The 19342-nt window shown below is 41.5% G+C and overlaps 3 protein-coding genes and 1 long non-coding RNA gene across 7 annotated transcripts; 1 reads left to right on the top strand and 3 right to left on the bottom strand.

The window, feature by feature from the left end:
* Window positions 1–1524: 1524 nt before the first annotated feature.
* Window positions 1525–6517, bottom strand: pyroxd1 (pyridine nucleotide-disulphide oxidoreductase domain 1). Of its 3 annotated transcripts, none has more exons than XM_061761578.1 (13): window positions 6147–6517; window positions 5990–6070; window positions 5708–5827; window positions 5284–5412; window positions 4916–4989; window positions 4304–4500; window positions 4146–4243; window positions 3934–4036; window positions 2985–3100; window positions 2414–2536; window positions 2205–2342; window positions 1957–2046; window positions 1525–1870 (listed from the first exon to the last, which is right to left on the bottom strand). In XM_061761578.1, the coding sequence occupies exons 1-13, from the start codon at window positions 6222–6224 to the stop codon at window positions 1712–1714; spliced, it is 1506 nt and encodes a 501-aa protein (XP_061617562.1). In that variant the 5' UTR covers window positions 6225–6517; the 3' UTR covers window positions 1525–1711. The 3 variants fall into 3 exon arrangements, with proteins under 3 accessions (XP_061617562.1, XP_061617563.1, XP_061617564.1); XM_061761579.1 differs by having other exon boundaries at window positions 2985–3097; XM_061761580.1 differs by lacking the exon at window positions 5708–5827.
* On the top strand, window positions 5419–16776 carry LOC133471729 (uncharacterized). The gene is made up of 3 exons (XR_009786339.1): window positions 5419–5647; window positions 5726–5855; window positions 16638–16776. It is a non-coding gene; the product is annotated as an uncharacterized LOC133471729 (long non-coding RNA).
* Window positions 7943–10835, bottom strand: LOC133472079 (islet amyloid polypeptide). Its single transcript, XM_061762423.1, has 4 exons — window positions 9745–10835; window positions 8894–8986; window positions 8494–8631; window positions 7943–8422 (listed from the first exon to the last, which is right to left on the bottom strand). Exons 2-4 carry the CDS (start codon window positions 8971–8973, stop codon window positions 8245–8247), a joined length of 396 nt encoding a protein of 131 aa, XP_061618407.1. The 5' UTR covers window positions 8974–8986; window positions 9745–10835; the 3' UTR covers window positions 7943–8244.
* On the bottom strand, window positions 11175–19062 carry LOC133471721 (solute carrier organic anion transporter family member 1C1-like). 2 transcript variants are annotated; one of them, XM_061761571.1, is made up of 15 exons: window positions 18540–19062; window positions 17912–18083; window positions 17361–17502; window positions 16669–16801; window positions 15553–15671; window positions 14726–14872; window positions 14547–14645; window positions 14203–14430; window positions 13962–14126; window positions 13350–13545; window positions 13023–13188; window positions 12695–12879; window positions 12522–12586; window positions 12325–12442; window positions 11175–12224 (listed from the first exon to the last, which is right to left on the bottom strand). In XM_061761571.1, the coding sequence occupies exons 2-15, from the start codon at window positions 18017–18019 to the stop codon at window positions 11855–11857; spliced, it is 2241 nt and encodes a 746-aa protein (XP_061617555.1). In that variant the 5' UTR covers window positions 18020–18083; window positions 18540–19062; the 3' UTR covers window positions 11175–11854. The 2 variants fall into 2 exon arrangements, with proteins under 2 accessions (XP_061617555.1, XP_061617557.1); XM_061761573.1 differs by lacking the exon at window positions 18540–19062 and having other exon boundaries at window positions 16669–16805; window positions 17912–18050.
* Between the last annotated feature and the right edge of the window lie 280 nt (window positions 19063–19342).

Raw genomic sequence — 19342 nt, 5'->3', positions numbered from 1 at the left:
AAAATACACATGGCATGTTCAGTTAAAGGGAAATCCATTTGAGTAAATGTCAAAATTGAACTGGGACAGCCTCAGTGTACACAAACTTTGCTGTACAACACAATTTTGGGTGTTTTTCATCACTTTCGAAAAAGGTTGTTCAATTTCACAATGTGGGGGGGGGGGCAGGATGGTATTTGGTGTACTTTTATTGCTGTCAAATGTGAACGGGTCAAATTTGACCTGAACATTATATCAGGGTTAAATGGCAACGCGAAAAAGAAAGCACCTGAGGATCTGATGAGCAGACAGCATCTGCAAGTGGCATAACCTCACACATTCCTCTCTGCACCATCTCATGTCATTATGCTGAAACAGCGTGTTCTCCATAGCTGAACACCCTGTTCCCGACCCAGCATAATAAGGCCCTTTTTGCTTTTCCACGAGCTGGACAGGAATAGGATAAACATGTGACTCCTCACCAGATAACGGAGTCAAACTGGCCTTGTGACGTTGTCAAGGACAATTCAACTCAAGATTCAAGATTAACCCGCTGATTAACCCATTGCCCGGGTAGTTCTCACTCATACGCTGTCATCCATTCCATGACAGTTGGATGTGCTTAACCTACTTTGTAGCTAAACACTGTCTTGTGCTCTCTGAGTCACAACATGGGCTTTATTTCTGTACTTTTGAGGACTCTTGCGTGCCCTGCTGTGGGCTGACTAATTCATGAAATAAGGTACCACCATCTCTGAATACTCATTATTTTGTGGAGCCGTCCAATTATTAGTTTTGGGAATAATAAACAAGCTATCAACGTGGATAAGTCACTGGTTGCCACACAATCTGTACAAGTTCCAATTGGTGAACCGCTGACCCAGAAAACAAATGCACCGAAGCACAGCAAAAGGTGGAAAAACTTTAAGTGACTTCTTCACTTGAATTGCTAAAATAAATTTGTCTTTCCACTTCACTTCTAATTTGTCTTGTGGCTTCCCTCCCTCCCCCCCAAACAAACATCCCCAAGAGCAACAACATATCCTGGGTAACAATGGGCAGCACTATGTGAACTTAATAACGTCAGGAGGAGCTATTTGGATTGAAATGTGATCTACTTAGCAACGAAAGTGTGTTTTTAAAAAAAACAAAAAAACAGCTGTATGGAGAGGTGAGCTGAGTCCCCTACTTTTCAGCAGAAAACTAATGTGCACACTAACGTTTGTTCTATGTTATTGCTTTGTGTCGTGAGCCCAAATTTGAGGTAAAGGAAATTTTCAGATACGCAGCTGCTCAAGTGAAGTGAAAAAATTCAAATAAAAATGGAGCAATTGACATTCTGGAATACGGGCAAGGAGAACTATGTTTGTCTCCTTATGACAAAACAACAATGTTCATATTGATGCTTGAATGTGATACCTTTTCAATAAATTACCCTCAATTCCAAGTTCATTCCCATGGGAAGTTTCCACTTATTTCCCAAATCGCCCATCTTAACTTGCCTTGGAAATTTACTGGAAATGTTCCACCCCTTTGCATCCCTAATTAAAACAGATTCCTCATTTATTACTCATTAACTACATCCAGTACACGACCTCAAACATCATCTTTACGCAGACGTTTAGATTAGATTTTAGGCCTCAAATAATTTGGGGAAAAAATGTCAAAGAAAACACATTTCTATGTCCTTTTCCAAGGCATGTCATTACTCAACATAAGTTGTGCCTTTTGCTCAATCGAAGTAGTCCTCTATATCAACGTTGGGGTTAAGCAGGTCCTCCCCGTATGCTGTGAGATCCATCTGGTTCAAGATGAGGTTCTCAAAGGTCTCCTCTAAGTCGGTTTCCCCGATGAGCACCGCTCCGACCATCCTGCCCCCTTGTAAAACCACCTGGAAACAAAAACGCAGGCTATCTATGCAAAGAGTTGGTCTGACGTACGTTTGCAGACACTTCCTGTTTGGTTTAATAATGTCACCTTGACATACTCCTGGCCTTTGGTGCAGCGCAGCAGCAGCTCATAGTCGGACCCCAACCCCTGCGCATTAAACTTTCCGAGCAGCACCACCTACATGAAAACACGCTTTTATGACTCTTTTCTGACACGGCTGGGAGATCAAAAACGCTTTGTGATAGGACCTTGAAGTGTGAGAGGGTTGCTGTTTCATTAGTTACTATTTTACTATTTTGGAGCAAGTCCACTGGCACGCGTTCAATGTGACATACCTTATAGTTGAAGAATTTAGTTATGTGGGAGAAGAGCTCGAAGCAGAAGTCCAGCTCTATGGCTTCGGACAGCACGCGTGCAGCCATGCAGCGGCCGGCGTGCCAGCCCATCTGACGAGCCTGCGTCCACAAACGCATCTGCGTGCAAAGCATCAAAGCCCGAAATATCAAAGTGTACAGTTATTTCTTTGAGTGTGCTCTTGGCTTACCTGTTGCCACAGTGGGCTGTGCTCCCAGCATGCCGTGCACACGTCTCCAGCGGCGTAGACGTCCGGTTCCGATGTCACCATGTGGTCATCTATTCGGAGGCCGCCATCGTCTGCCAGTGCGAACTTAACAAGAATAAATTCATGTGTTGTGGCATGATTATTTTAGGTATGAAATATGTAAAAAAAAAAAAAAAAAAAAAAGGAAAAAATGTTAATGCATTGTGATCAAAGCATTATGTGGTTCTGCTTGGTTGTGTTCTTTAGTGCCATCTAGTGGCCTCAAAACACTGCAAAATGAACAATTTCATAATGTTTAGTGCATTAACTCTTGTACAGTTAAAGCATAATTGTCCAGCTTAATTTGGCCCACGGAGCATTTACAAAATTAAGAGTCCTGTAATATTTGTTATATTACTTTACTAGCCATTTTTTAGAGGTTCACTGTACTACATTTGACAAATAAAAATGTAATTATTTGGTGCTTCAAAAGCAGTGATCTAAGAGTGACCAAAAAAAAGTTTCCAGACTTACAAACAGTATCATGACTTTAAATGCAGATAGGTCTACATACATTGTTGCCGTGGAGAAATGGCTCCGTGTTCGGCGTGACACCTGTGGCACTCACGACAAAGTCGCACCCAAACGTCTTGCCATTTGTCAGCCGGACATAAACTGGCCAGGTTCCTTCTGGCAGAGGAGGAGAATAGCATGAAGATAGGAGAAATTTAACAGTGATCGGCAGTGGATATAAAAAGTCAACACACCCCTGTTCAAATACCTGGTGGAGAGAATCAAGAACAGTTTCAAATACCACTCAGTGTTAGTACTAAACCTTTATGCTTCTCCAACTTTAAATGGTCCCAGTTATGTGCTGACTCCCATTTAACATGAGTTTAAATGTGATTCGTTCATTCTGTACACAGCCACAACCCCAATTACTCGAGGATGTGCACACTTGTGCAACCATATTATGTCAGTTACTTATTATTGTTTTTTTTTTTCAATTGAGTTGTACAAGTTATGGCAGCACGGTGAACGTGTGGTTAGAGCGTCTACCTCACAGTTCTGAGGACCGGGGTTCAATCCCCGGCCCCGCCTGTGTGGAGTTTGCATTTTCTCCCCGTGCCTGCGTGGGTTTTCTCCGGGCACTCCGGTTTCCTCCCACATCCCAAAAACATGGCTGCTAGGTTCATTGACAACTCTAAATTGCCCGGAGGTGTGAATGTGAGTGCGGATGGGTGATTGTTTGTATGTGCCCCGCGATTGGCTGGCAACCAGTTCAGGGTGTACTCCGCCTCCTGCCCGATGATGACTGGGAGAGGCTCGAGCGCTCCCGCGACCCTTGTGAGGATAAGCGGGTCAGATGATGGATGGATGGATGGATGTACAAGTTATAGGTCACAATAATGGTGGAAAAAGCTTTTAAATGATATTTCTGTCTCATTTTGTATTTTCCAAAAACCTGGCACTTGAACAGGGGTGTGTGGACTTTTTACATGCAATGTATATCTAGTTCTCACCGGTATCGGGTCTGTGTGTTTGGGATTGGGAATTGAGCATCTCCTCAGAGGTGAAGATCTGTTCCACCTCACACTGATATTCCACTGAAACTCTACGGGATGCCTGATCGCAACATGAACAAAAAGGGTCAGTACAGTTTTATTTCCAACATAAATAAACGCAAAGAGGTTTGCGATTGGATTCCATAACAGAGGTTTGGAAGGGTCCTGACCCGCTCTGCTCCTTTGAGAACTAGCCCCTGATGCCAGTCTGGACCGAGTGCACTGCCAGCCTCCGTGGGACCAGAGTCGCGCCCTCGCATGTGTCGATCTGGAAACAACTTCACAGGTGAGCAACGGGATGGGAAAAAGTTCACTTGAGAATCGAGACCTGCCGTGAAGGTCTGAGCCTCGCCGGCTGTCGGGTCTTCCGTGGTGTAGCGAGCCCTCTTGCAGGGAGCGGTTCGCTCCGGCTTGTCGGCGCCCAGCGACGGGATGAGGAACTGCGCCGCTCCCGCGTCGAAGAAGGTGTTTCCGATGGCGCTGTCCTTCACGGCCCAGATCACCTCGCAACCCTCCACCTCATACCTGCACGCGACACATTTATGTACACTTTCTTGCATGATCTTTGATGGCTGAACACACGATACACCTGTGATTCCCATTGGTGTGCTGCATGAAATCATCTAATTTAACTTTGAATTGGTATGTAAATGTTTCTATTTTTTCCAGTGAACCCCCATCTTTTCACAATTAGGCAGATTTTTGCGGGAACCGAGCCACCGTTATTCGCTGATAAACTCAGTTATTCACTGATTTGTGCCTAGATTAAAGCCATGTCTATCTTGGGGCCAAGAAACAATGTTGACGTGAGCGGAGCAGTTTATAGGCCCTAGCCTTGTCTAATAAAAAAAAAAAAAAAAAGTGCCTTGTGTCTTGTTGCTGCCAAGTAACTATGTTAAAGTGAGATGATGAGTTTCATTGAGACAAAAATAGTACTCACACTAACTCCAAGGCAATCCCTCCATTTCCAATCACGACTATCCTCTTAGCGTTAGTTAACTGCGTCTGAAACTCCTGCAACAAGCAAATGCATTACTGTGAGTGTGTTGAAATGGAAAGTTTAACATTATCTGATTAAGATTCTAAGATAGCAAATATTCTGCCAGATATTATCAGTTAAAATCATAACTGTATATTTGCTTGGAATTTTATCCGACAAGAGGAAAAAGAATTACTTTAAGAGGATATTGTCTTCATTTGCATAATCTACCTCCAGTCACCGAGTGATCAACCTTATTTGTCCAGTCCCCTTTGGAATTTCACAGCTGAAATCCAATAAATCCAGAGTATGTAAAAGAAGTTCGGTACCTGGGCACTGTCCGTGTCCCGAATTCCCAGCACATATGGCTTGCCCTGGGTTAGCAGCTTCGGTCGGGCACCGCTGCAGATGCAGAGCTTCTCGTAGCCATAAACGTGTCCATCTGCAGTTTCGACCAACTGGGAACAATACATTGTTAATAAAATAACTAAAGATAATAACCGTTTGTGCATATTTTTTGCATAGCAGGATCTTTTTAGTGACAATGAAGACGTTTCATTTTTGTTTTGCTTGTTGGTGTAGTGTGAACATGTATCCACAGGGCGGAGGTATTTCACCGATAATCAACATTAATGTTAAAAGCCACCACGAGCAGCTGTACGGTATCGTGGCTGTACTTTGCTTTTGAACGAGGTGAATACATTTGGGTCATTCCAAGAATTGGAGCACATTTTCATCCCGTAAGAATCTTACATGTGATTGTGTGTGCAGTGTGTTAACGGCAGAGGGGATGACAGTCAAGTTGGGGAATTTCTCCTGCAGAACACTGGGTGGTTGCTCCTCCACATCAAACTCTTCCAGAACCTTGGCCACCTTTCAGAGAGCAAAGGCACGTCATGAGGTTTGAGGCCGCATGTCAACGTCACTTGATGACGGGTGTTCATTTTTAGTTGAACTGTACATTTTGGTCATCACTGGGGAGTGTGTCTGTGCGTTCTCCGAGTAAGATCTGACAGTATTTCGTCTTTGTCTGACCTGTTTGTAGTTGCTCACTGCCTTGATGTGCGGGCCTGCGGTAATCAGGGCGACGTCAGTTGACGGTAAACGGGATGACAACTGGCGACACACACAGAAAACTCGGGGATTAGCAAAACTACAGGGTTAGTGCGGGTGTTTAGTGCTAATATTTCACCTGCTCAACACACGTCACCCCCGCGATGCCACCTCCGACGACGACAAATTTGAACGTTTTCCGTATTCTATCTGTCATGGTAAAGCTAAGCTAACGGTGTGCAACGACAAATTTGAACGTTTTCCGTATTCTATCTGTCATGGTAAAGCTAAGCTAACGGTGACGGTGTGCAACACATTTCCAAGCACGAGAATGCGCTTCAAAAGTATACCCTCCAGGTCCTTCAGTGTGATGAGATGAAACTAAGAAATTGAAATTATTGACTCATTAATTATTATCGAAACTAGAAGAGTCTGTCGATTGCTACATGCGAGCTTCGGGGTTACAGTAAATTCACTTCCGTGTTTACATGAATTACGGCAAGCGACAAGATCATTTACGTAAACTACGGCAAAAGATAATGGAAGGCTTTTACGCGAAAACAAAGCTATGCAAGTTTTATTCCCGCTTTATATTTTTTTAAAAACTACATAGTATAGTGCTGTACAGTATAAATGTTGTGCAGACATCCTGGCAATGTGGCAACCCCCACTGTTCGAAATTACATGACAAGTGCACCTGTAATGTCAGAGATTAATGGGGCCACCTGTTCATGAATTAGACATGACACTTCCATCAGCCTACATCAGCGCCGTGATATAAACACCTCCACATCGGATGGCAGCTGAAGTGCAATGCAATTTGTGATTATTTATTTATTTATTTGCATGAAGTCATCAACTGATCTTGGCACGATACCCATAGTGACTGCATTGCTTTTTTTCATATATATGGTGTTTTTTTTCTCCATTATTCATCAGCAAAAGCTGGCACTTGTTCTATTTTTTCCCCCCAGAAACCTTTTATGTCCATTTTAACTACGTAGATGTCAGTGTCTGAGATGATCAGGTCACTGGTAATCCAACACAGGTTAATGCCATGCGTCATATTTCCCCTCTTGATGTTCATTACGTGACCCTAAATAACCTCAGCAGGAAGGAAACACATTCCTTTACATTATTATAAATTGTGGCATGACAAACTGAATAAACTACTTCCGGAAGTAATGTGATATAACATATTTTTGCAATATTATTGTGCATCTAATACATGAGTCACCTCATGATGTTAATGAAATGTATGTTTTGTCAACCCAACCCAATTAAACAGAACCCTCCAAAATATTAGCTTGTTATGCCAAATGAATGGAGCATGTTGAAGATTTATTGCTCCATCCACAGATTCCTCTCATTGTTTCGGGCTGATATCATCAAGGTAAATCCATATTAAAATAAAATCCCATAAATCATTTCTTTGGAAAATTTAAGGTCAAAATAGCTTAGTTGAGATACGACAGCATACCAATTATATTCTTCAATTCTACTGATATTCCTTCTGCTGGAACCAGCACAGCTTGTTTCTGTGTCTTTTTATGAAACCGGTTATGACTAATATTTTGAATGGAAAAATAATTATTGCAAAGGGAGCTCATCCGGATAAGATGACATTTCTTCCAGTAAAATAATCCACTGCACACACAAAAAAAGTTCATAAATACAATGTAAGTACAGTATAGATATAGATTCGAAAACTGACTTTCCATGTCAGGGATTAATTTAGTAATATAAATACAAATAAAAAATTTAAAAAAACACAACTATATTTAACACCAGAGCTCCAGATGAAGTGAAATAGCAAATGATTTATTTAAAGGCCAATGGAATTAAACTTCTATGAGGCACGAAATTGAAAACGCTTATGTCATACTTGCATGCATGTTAGACAGTCAAGTTTCTTATGATTGTCAGTGATTTGAATGCTTTCCAGCTTCTATACAATAATGTGGATCAGAACATCTCGTTTTATTAGGGGGGGGAACATTTGTACAGCTTGTTTTTTTTTTTTCCCATCAAAATAGGTCATATAGCATTTTTGATAGTTTTTATTTATACCGTTGTTTGTTTCATATTTATATCATGCCACTGTGGAAGAGCACTGAAAATAACCGTGAAGAAAACACATTGAGCAAAAGACACCGTAGCTTAAAGTTGATCGTGAACAGGAACACATTCATAATTATTGTAAAGTTATCATATACAGTCATCATTGGTCATATGTACTAGAGAGGAAGGGAGTAGTTGGGAGGCAGAAGTAGGTCCCTCTTGCCATAGGTGGCAGATCCCACGTTGGTTGGCGCGTACACGGTACCGATGGTATTACTGGAACGCACCAGAAAGTCTGCTAGTCTTTGGGTGACACAGGTGGCCGTGTTGCACTTTCTCTTTTGGACGGAGTGACTATAATGACAAGAGAAGATGCTGTTGGAAGCAAAAGCACCAGATTGACTTCACTCAGAGAGATAAGCCACCTGTTCGTATCTCCTTGTTGGGATCGTGTGGCCATGAGGCTGAGGAAAGGGTTGGAGAAGGGGAACATGGGCAAGGACCATTCTTCGCCATCGGGCAGAGCGCTCTCCACGTCGCTGAACGAGCTGGAACTCGAGTGTCTGAATCACAAATGAGAAACCGGATGGCACAGATGATGACGTTGATGACCACCTCTTGGAACGATAGTCCCGAAGGGGTGAACAAAAAGTGGCCACTTAAATCCTCTCATTTCGCTCCACATCTTCTCAGACGAGCACAATTTTGCGCAATTTCGATGGCGCGCTGACCTCCGGTTATACGCCTGCATCTCGTAAGAGTAACCCTACATGTAGCCTTACTGCAAAATAGAAAAATGGGGATATTTGGAGCGCGTTCACTCACCTGTTGCTCGGGGCCGCGGCGATGCAACGCAGCAATACAGACAGCATTAAGACGAATGCGGCCACCCTCGGGTGATACATGGTGATGGGTAATCTGCGGGGGGAAAGGCAATTAATCACATTTGTGTGACAACAACGCTGTACATATTGATTCAGCACGCGAATAGGAATAATCATCAACTGAGCGTTCACATTATCGAACATTCTGACATAATTCAATATATTAATATTTGATTCATTTTTTTAAAAATGTCCAATTTAGCTCTTGGGTAATTAAACCTGACTATTACAATTTGGCACATGTGACATTGTGGTTAAAAAGAAAGATCTATATAAATGTTATTATATCCATTAGATAAGAAATTTGATTTCAATAATTAATCATTTTTACTGGCCAAAACGTAAATGCAATATTGTACCTTTTTGTACTAATACAAATACAAAAATATATTTAAAAAAGTAATACAATTTAAAAATAATTAAAATGTTACTATTAATATTACACAGTGCACGTTATTTATTCAGCATAATTAAACATGCCTATCAAAATTTAGTACACTCGGCACTGGGTAACAATTATACTATATTAATTATAAAATATACATCTACTTTTGATCATTTTCCAATATTAGAATTTTAGGGTATTTAAAAATACTTTTTAAACTTCATTTGAACAATAAAACGGCAAATTAGAATGAATAAATATGTAATAATAACATATTTATACATATACAGAAGTACTTAATATTACTCAAGTCATGTAAGAAAATGGACAGGGGTAAACATTACTGGGACTATGTAAGTTGACACACAAAACTATCAATCAAAAGTCAACAAACCCAATGTACTTACATGTTATACGTGATGCCAATTCCAGCCTGGTGTATTGAGGAGCAGTCCAGAGGTTTGCCACACTGTCTGCCAATGCGCCAACACTTATAGGTGCTGCGCTCAAACCACTTGTGACATCAGTTCTCCAAATATAGCTGTGCATTTTTTATTATTTTTTTCATTCACAATGAATGAGGTGGGGTTGGGCGGCGATATCTTGCATGGCATATATTGTATGCATCGCTGTGCTTTAAAGGCACGCCCTTCAACCCTCGCACACCAACTTTCACAGCACTCGCACACACCGAAATCTGTCATACGTCACCATCTTCATCACGGCCATCGTCGTTGTCATTAGCATAAGAGATGGCGCCGACCCCCTCCGAAAACCGATACCTTGGAGGGAGGCCGATGTACCTCCCGATGCTTTCTGAAGTTTTAGGTCACTCCAACTCTGCCCCTTCCTGCTTCCCTCCGGACTTCAATTGATAATGAATAATGAATGGCGTGCCATTACCATCATCAATAATAAAGAGCGGTTCATTATTTTAACGGGACAAGTCACAACAAGTGAGCAAGTACGAATGAGTAAATTAACGACACGAGCACCGAATCATACTATAGTCTTTTCATTTCTTCTATTTTTCTTTTTTGCCGCCTCCTGTCGTTGCCAGTATCGGAATCACAAAAGAAGAAGAATCAGGCGTTTTCCTCATCTCAATTAAACATACTGCAGATCATGACCACACTTACTTTTCAGAGGAAGACGAGAGATGTGATACGACAACATATGTGAACAAAATCAGGACAGTTTGGAGTACACTACGGTTTCCTGGGTAATATTTACAAAGTACTCCACTTTAAAAAAAATGAACGCCACTCACACTGACTCTGAAGAAACAAATATTTGAGTCCATGTAAATGAAAATGACCTTGTTCACGTGGACTGAAGCTTTGTTTTAGGTTTTATGTAAATATGCAAAAATATGCCATTTTCACTCCACTTTTTGATATATAGCGCCCATATCTGTTTTGCTTTAATGTGTAAAATCAAACATCAAAGAACTTTCTACTGGAGTAATGGTGCCTCTTTGTATGTTATGTTGTTATGAATCCAGTTACTCAATTAGTTTCAAATTTAAGGTTTTGGAATTAAAAAGTAAGGAAGTATTATCCCTTTTTTTTTTTTTTTTTTTTTAATTATAATATTGATAGTGCATTTGTGTGATAGCAATCATTTAAAATCACCTATATCTACTTAGAAATAATATTTAAAAAATACACCTTCCTTGTAAAATTACCACAGTAATATAATCTATAATATAAAAAGCATAAACAGACAACGCAATATTAATACAGAACTCACCTCAGAAGGAGTTTGAAATGATTTCTGAACTCTTTACTCATTTATAAATGTCAAGATCGTAATGATTAGTGTTTGGGACAGAATGCAACTTCACACCCTTGCTTTTAATACAATAAAACCAAGACATTTATACATCATTTTAACAGAATCTCTATTGTTGTGCATTGCCAGACTTCTGCATCATCATGAACACACGCAGTCACATTATTACACATTTTAATTTAAGAAGATAAGGTCATCAGCGCTGTCTGTGGTTGCTGCTTTTGCACTCACAAACATGTCAAAATTGGGGTTGCAAAATTGGCTTAATCCTGGCTAAAACCACTGGATTTGATGCATCTGCGCCAACGTCTGTCGCTAATTTTCTTTGTGTTGCCTGTCAAAACCCGCGGAAATAGCAATCTTTGAATGCGCCGCCTTTAAGGTACTGAAGCGCCCTCAAATGTGGGAAAGGAGAGATCTATTTTGCTCGGACTTCCGCACATGACCAAAGACAATTTTTATGTTAATGTTTGAATATGATACATTTCCATTAAAATACCCTCAACTTCTAGTTCATTCCCATAACTCCCATTAAAAGTTTCAAATTTGGAACATTTGCAAAATTCCCCAGCTTAACTTCCCATGGAATTTTACCGCAAAATTTCCAGAAATTGACCGTAAATATTTCACCACTTTGCAACCCAAGTTGAAATACTTCGGTAATATAATGATGATAAAATGTCACATAATACTGTTAGCGTATGGGAGGAGAACAAAGTGGCCTCAGTGGGAATGGGCTGTTTTCAAATGAGTTATTTTCACAGCAGTCAGTTTCTTTGCTGGATGTTCCGCTTCGGCTTTTTTGCCAACTTTGTGGTCGTCCTCGTCGCTTTGTGGCGCGAGCCTCTCCGCGCCCTCGGGTGCGATGCATGCAGCGGCGAAGCCATTTTTGGGAATCCCCCCGACCTCCCGTGCGGCCCTCGCGTGCAGCGGCTCAGCCGTAATTCTTGATTGGGTGTGTAGTTCCATTTGCTTGAGCGTTTTGGGCTCATTCTCCTCCTTTTGGAACTGCTTTCGGAGGAGGATTATCACAGCGAATGTGACGAAAAAGGAAATGCCGCTGATACCGGAGACCAGACCCAGGAAGATGACCCTGCAAAATGTTTTGGGGGTTTGTTGGAATTTGTTGGCCAATCCTGACCCCCAAAATATCCTAAGCCGTGCGTAGTATTAGTAGTACCATGGTGTCATACCTGTACATATTGGCATCGTAAAGGCGACAAGCACCTCTGCCCCCGCACTTTTTAACCGACCACTTCAAGCACGTCAAATCGATAAACGCTCCAAAGTAAATCGGCGCTGGAATCCCACCTATAGAAAACCGATCGTACAATATCCATATCATCAATAAAATAATGCAAATGTTGCGCATTTCATTGTCAACACTTACCAAGGACCCGAATAATCATGGTCTGCATACCCAGCGCCAGGGATTTAAGATGCGGCGAGATGCATCTGGAATGTTGGGTTTTTTGTAAGTCAAAATTTGGCTCGCAACACAAAGCAAAGACGGCTCGTAACTAGTAAAACTCGCAAGTTGGGGCATGTATTCGAAAAACCCACCTTATTGTGACCATGTAAGCAGGTGTGATTCCCAGGGAGCTGATGAAAGCGCTGAGAACGGACACGGCCATGTAGAAGCTGAAACTGCGGCTGCAGCTTTTGGCTTGAGGGCACTGCCCCAGTTTGACTGACGTACTGCTGCCCGCCGGGAAGGACGCAGACACGCAAGTGCAGTTGTGGAAAACCTGTAGGAGGGCGACTATTGTTATCTATGGTTGTTTGGAGTCATTCTTTGGAATGCATCTTGGGCAACATTTGTACTGGACTGCTGATAAGAAAATGTGGAGTTATTTTCCGTCTACCGCTGCAAAGCAATGAGGGGTCCTACTGTTTTTTTGCCAAATCCGCTATAGCTGAGGCAGCCAGCCATACACGGCGAGATGTACGTCATGCCACTGTCCGAGCACACCGGGTCCCAGTCCTCCGCCGAGCACGAACAGTTGCTGTTACACTCCGAGAAGAGCGTTCGGCCACTGTGTAACACTCCTGGTGTCCTGTCAGTGAAAGAGCACAGTAAAAAGAAAAAAACTAGCAAAAAAACAGTAGTGACATGTACAGTATATGCAATTTCAACCCCTTTCAGGGGGGATGGAGTGGGGTAATGCCGTCCAAGAGACAAGAATCAATATATTTTTGTCCTCTCCCTTTCACTGACCCATTGTACGAGGTGGTGAGTCCAGCCACGGGAATGTTGTCGCACTTGGTGCCGAACTTGAGCAACATGAGGAAGTAGGCCCCGAGGGACACGGCGAACGAGAACTGAGCCCCCGACACGATGCTCAGCTTGTACCGCTTCATCACGACACCCCCCAGGAAGATCCCCATGGCGACGGCCGGCAGGGTCAACACCCCTGCAAATAAAAATGGGAAAAAAGGGAGTTCAAGTGGCTAATTTAGCATCAACCATTCCTCTTTCCATGTTATTTGACTTCCTTATCTGATCTACATGACAAAACTACTAGAAGCATGATATTAACTTGAAAACCATTGCACAATGATAAATGCCAGTAAATCCTTTTTATATCCCAAGAATGAATTTATCTACAGTATGTGAGAACAGGCCGATGTTTGCCCTTTCCTGGTAAAAGACACACTGGGAGCTGCTACGGTTGCAGGTAAAACTAACAAATCTGTCTTCTTGAGCTTGTAAAGACTTTCTAATTAACATTATAAATCTGCAACGTGCCTAAAACCATCCAATTTAAACCAAGTCTCTGATTGCAGAGGTTCTCCATCTTTACATCACTGAGTGTTCATGTCATTTTACCTATGAGGAAGTTGGCTCTGGATGCCGACTGTCCAAACTGCTGCTCCATGTATTTGGCATTAAAGGTGAACATGCCGACAAGCGAGTTGAACTTCAGCGTGCTGCCGCAAAGGAGCAGGAAGTAGGTAGGATTGCACAGCAGGTGCTTCAATGAGGGAAGAAACCCTAAACGAAAAGAAGTAAAGACGATCAGGCTGGCATTTTGTTGGGTAATGGTGGGCAAAATGGCACACCTGCATACCATGGGCGAGTTCTGTTATCTTTTTAACGGGCTTGTTGTTGTCGGGGGAGTCCGCTCTGGCATCCGGAGTCTCTTCCACGGGTGCGGCCTTGGCCTCTTCAACCTCCGGTGAGCGGGGGAAGAACCAGAAGGGAAGGCTGGAGAGGAAGAGGAGGCCGGCGGACACCAGCATGCCCATCCACCAGGCTCCCACCCAGCGGGCATCATTGGGAGAGATGGTTACCGTTTCTGGAAGCGAATAGTTGCCATGAAGTACATATTGTACGTGGTCACGCATTTGCCTCTATCGCGTCGCAATTATCGAAATCATCAATACCACGGGTACATACACAGTTCAGACTCACCCATGTCAACATATCCAATGTCAACGTAGATATTGGCACAATAGGACCCAAGGAGGTAGCCAAACACAGGGCCCAGGAGAGCAATTGTCTGCAGACAAGCTGCCAAACAAGAAAGTCAAAAATACATTGATTTTCCAATCACGCCGTTCATATAAAGAGATTAGGAATTGACTTTTCACCGATGTAGAAGGGAGAGTTTTCAGCTTTAGCGAAGTCGTCGATGTACGAGATGCCCAGAGGTGTGACGGGAGTCTCTCCGATCCCCCGCAACGCATTCCCCAGTAACACGTAGATCCACATATTGGAACCGGGCTCCTTTTCGCAGGCTTTGCGAACACATTGAATGGCGGGGCGTTCACGGTCAGAACATGGCGCGTGGAAATACATCCAATTCCATTCAGGAGGAAAAAATGCAGTCCATCGCCTCTATTGCGTTGGCTATCTCCAATATGCTATTGATAATGAGAGTAGCGATGCAAAATAGAATTTCTGAGAGGGTCTATGGGATAGGTTGACTGAAGACTGTAAGCTTAAGTGTCTGTATATGCAAAAAAAAAAAAAAAATAAATAAATAAAATGGATGGATGGATGGTTTTAAAGGGTTTGTGACCAGATGATACTCTGCATACTGATAGCATCGTGGATGTGAGGCCACTGTGTGTCTTCACCTGGTCGGGAATCATGGCGTGTGTGTGTGTGTGTGTGTGTGTTTGTGTGTTTGTATGGGAGCAAGTCTAAGCAAGGCATTCCCGGAATACTTGAAACGAAGCCAGCATTTTGAGTTTATCCATGTCTGTGTCTGCTTCTTCCCAACATTTGGATATTGAGCCGAGGCTTCGACATTCCGAAGCAAATATTTGTTAACGACTTTCCCTCTTCTCTAAGAAGGTTAATTCGGTATTAAAAGCGAGGCTTCTGTGGGAATGTTGCTGCTCGTGCTCACTTGGGGAAAAAAAAAAAAAGAAGAAAAGTTAATCCCCCAGGGGGGGTGGCATGGGAGCTGTACCTTGGGTCGCGTTGCGTCCCGTTTCGTTCCAGTGGCTCACGTCGTTCTCAGGACTGAGACAGGCGACGGGGCTCGTACTGTCATTCTGGAAAGCCGTGATGACTGTATCATACTTGTAGCTGTGAAAGAATGTCTCAGGTTCTTATTTTATTTTATTATAATTTTTTTGTTTTTTTTTTTGGGGTCATTTTGATTTTTAAAACAACCAGATTAGCCAGTTATATGAAGCAAAAATATAAATAAAATATTTTCATGATAAAGAATAATGCATTGCACATGTAATGTAATGTACGTTCTTATTTTATTCAGAATTCATTTCATTATAATTCATGAATCGATATTCAATAAAATATTAAAAATGTTAAATGTATAAATAACATTGTTCATTTAACATTATAAAATTTTTATTATTTACAAAAACATCTATTCACTATTTAATGAGATATTAAGTAAATATAAAAATGAAGAAATACATTTTAATTAACCCATTCTCTGATAAAATGGCAAAATTAATGAAACATACTCCGGGATAAAATATTTATTAATTCTTCTTTTTTAATTGTTATTATTTATAATTTAATTCAATAGTAATTCAATAACAATTATTTAATAAAATAAATTCGATTTTTGTAATTGTTCATTTGACTATTCTTTATATTTACAAAAAATCAACTAACCAAACATTTAGTGAGATTAATGAATACAAAATACTTTTTTAATGCATGAATACATTTGGATTAAACAATTTGAAGGAGGAATAAAGGACTTACTTAAGGACTCGTGGTAATGCAAATGCTCAGTAGGTCGTTTTCAAGAACACATACTTTAACCACATGTACCTAATGAAATGGGCAGTTAGTGTGCTTCTGTTAAATATTTATGATATTGTGACTGCTAAAATGAAATATTAATGATTATAACCTGTGACAAAACTCCTATTAATATGATACGAACTGCAGTAGTTGACATTGTCCAAATAGTAATTTACAAAATAGAGGATTATCCTCTTTGCAAGGCACAATTTGGATTGCCGCTCTTGTGATGGTATACCGAATAAAGTGTGCAATGAGTGTCTCCACTTGCAGGCATTGGATGTGTAACCCCGAATTTTCTTACGGTCCCATGAAGAAGTGGGTCAGTCCGGTGAGAAGTGCCCCCACCGCCATGAGAACGGAGCCCCCCGCGATGAGCCTGGGCCGATGCATCTTGGCGCCAAAATGGCTGACCACGGCTAGAAACAACAGGTTGCCTTCCTCCAGGAAAAGAGAGAGAGAAAATGCATTTCCCTGTCATCGTATGTAAAAATTGACAGTGAAATTTACAGGACAACGTTGTGAAATCATGAAAAAAAAAGTAACCAGCGAAACACTATGTTAAATTTACAGTAATATTTTGTTCATGACTTAACCATCCACAAATGCTCATGTAAAATTACAAATATGTTTAAATAATCATATTTCTCTGTAGAATTTACAAATAGAGGACCAGACCAATATGAATTTTTTGGGGGGGCCGATACCGATTCCGATATTTGGCAGAATTCTTTTTAATAAAGATGTAATGAATAAAATTACTCTTTTTTTTTTTGGGTAACCCACATACCGCAATATAGCATTTTTGTTCTCAAATTACATGAAATGAATAGTGATTTTCTATTATCATTTTTTTCTGTGAAGCCATGCAATGTTGTATTCTGGAAAAAATGATGGCAACCCAGCTTCCAGATTTTTTCCCGTAAAAGCTACAGAATTTCTTTTCGCGTACGGCTAAGGAATGTTTTGTGGCTCATGAGTCCGATGTGGTCATACCCATCTCGAAACTGCCATCTACGAGGCCAATGTGCGAACTGGAGAGGTCGAAACGTCTCTCGAGTTGCGTGATGGAGCTCTTCATGAAGGTTCCTGTCAGGGTCTTGCAGAAATAGGCGAAGGACAGCGCCACGATAAACATCTGGACAACACAAAAAAAGGGGCCGTCAGGGATTTAATTCAGCATTACCCTCTCACACTTACAACTGAAACCCTCTCATACACATAACACTCTCATGCATGACCACTACTGCTCACACACACATTACCGATTTTTGTTTTTGCTCACACACACGTCACAGAAATGCTGTCACACACAACAGATTTTTTTTCACGCTCATATACACGACTGAAACGCTCTCACACACTCCTAAGAGCCTCTCACACATTCTACTGAAATTTACAATACTGAAGCACTCACACACACTGTGGAACACTCCCACACTCGACTGAAACCCACTCACAACTGAAACGCTCTCACACAAACGTCAGAAATGTTTTCACTCATATATTCAAATGAGATGCTCTCATTTGCACTAGTCAGTTGATACCTTGAGAGTTGAGATGCCACGTCGGTGCGTTCTGCTTATGTCTACGTCGGAGACGCAGAGGGCCTGCTGGCTGGTCATTTTGGTTCGGTCCTCGAACGTTACCTCCATCTTGAAGTCAAGCTTTCACCACTTAAGCCTGCTCCTCTGCATGGAAATTCAACTGGGCCTCTCCCTTAGACACAAAGGGGAAATATCCATGGAAAAGCATAGAAAGACTTAGTACTTGTCACTGAAAGGTAGTTCAGTCACAAAAAGCATCTGACTAAATGCGGCGTGCAGTTTTATGGGAGATGGATTTTTTTTCATTCACCGTATCTTTACAATCTTCATACTACTATGTACAATGAACAGCATGTATGAAATATACAATGTCCAATTCTTCAGTCTCACAGCTAACTGTCAAGCGACTTCACAATATGGAAGGACCTAAAAAACCACTGTGAGACATCGCTCACAGGTGTTTTCTCAACGGTCTTCGTGAAAAGCAAAATTAAGCCCCGTAATATCAACGACTCATCAGCTACAAGGTTTGCGTTAAACTGTGTAAACTGTGTTTCTAGAAACATGTTGATAGTAATAGAAATTGATGGGAATAAATGGACCCTAGTGAACAAGTGGATTCCAGTACCTAGTGCATCCTCAGGCCCATCTCGGGGGACTCTCCCTCTTGTCGAGGCTGTCGGCCATGTCGGGGGGGAAAAAGACAGACCTGCCCAGTCAGAGCTGCTCTCCTGCCGCTTGTGGCGCGGGACAAAAGGCCGTGCACATTTGTATTCCACAGGCATGCAAGCGCCTCCAGGAGGGCAGAGCAACAAGTGAGGAGAGGTGGAGCAGTCTGATTATAAGGAACTTCAAACCAGGCCCTTTGTGCAATAACTTTTCTATTTACATGCTGCACTGGGATTTCAGTTTAAGAGAGCAATTTAACTATTCATCTATTGTCCAGTCCACTGACACATCATTAACATTTTTACATTTTGTTTAATCCTTTCATACTGTTCATTTGCCGTGCCCGGTTTAATATTATCCTCAAAATAATTGTCTCGATCAAATTATAAATTTGTATTAATAGCCTCTCTGATATCAATAAATTGATGATTAATCCTCAGTCAATGTTTTAGCAAAAAACGAAAGTGTATTTTTGCAGGTACATGCAAAAGATACAATGAACCTGTGTATCCACATGTTGCCATGTTCACACATGAGTCAATCATTTTGTCAGTAAATTGAGACGAGAGCATCATTATTGCGGTATTCGTACTTTTTGTATTTAAAATGGGTGCTTTGTCTTTTTTTAGGCTCCAAAAATCCCAGGATTAGGATTAAGATCGATCACATTCCTGACCACTTCCCAACACACATGAGAACGGAGTTGACACCCTTTACTTTTCTAAATTGCTCATTATTCATCGTAAATATTTATGGCATTTA

Source organism: Phyllopteryx taeniolatus, chromosome 22 (assembly GCF_024500385.1).
Source record: "Phyllopteryx taeniolatus isolate TA_2022b chromosome 22, UOR_Ptae_1.2, whole genome shotgun sequence".
Taxonomy (NCBI): domain Eukaryota; kingdom Metazoa; phylum Chordata; class Actinopteri; order Syngnathiformes; family Syngnathidae; genus Phyllopteryx; species Phyllopteryx taeniolatus.
This window is presented reverse-complemented; position numbering and strand designations above follow the sequence as displayed.

Coding starts and splice junctions, on each gene's coding strand:
- pyroxd1 (XM_061761578.1), bottom strand. CDS start 6,224: ATGACAGATAGAATACGGAAAACGTTCAAATTTGTCGTCGTCGGAGGT. Junction 5,413..5,707: donor CACTGCACACACAATCACAT/GTAAGATTCTTA, acceptor TATTGTTCCCAG/TTGGTCGAAACTGCAGATGG. Junction 2,343..2,413: donor ACAGCCCACTGTGGCAACAG/GTAAGCCAAGAG, acceptor CTTTGCACGCAG/ATGCGTTTGTGGACGCAGGC.
- LOC133472079 (XM_061762423.1), bottom strand. CDS start 8,973: ATGTATCACCCGAGGGTGGCCGCATTCGTCTTAATGCTGTCTGTATTG. Junction 8,632..8,893: donor GCCGCGGCCCCGAGCAACAG/GTGAGTGAACGC, acceptor TTTGTGATTCAG/ACACTCGAGTTCCAGCTCGT. Junction 8,423..8,493: donor CAACAAGGAGATACGAACAG/GTGGCTTATCTC, acceptor TTGTCATTATAG/TCACTCCGTCCAAAAGAGAA.
- LOC133471721 (XM_061761571.1), bottom strand. CDS start 18,019: ATGGAGGTAACGTTCGAGGACCGAACCAAAATGACCAGCCAGCAGGCC. Junction 17,503..17,911: donor GTGGCATCTCAACTCTCAAG/GTATCAACTGAC, acceptor TGTGTTGTCCAG/ATGTTTATCGTGGCGCTGTC. Junction 12,443..12,521: donor CATGATTATTCGGGTCCTTG/GTAAGTGTTGAC, acceptor GGTTTTCTATAG/GTGGGATTCCAGCGCCGATT.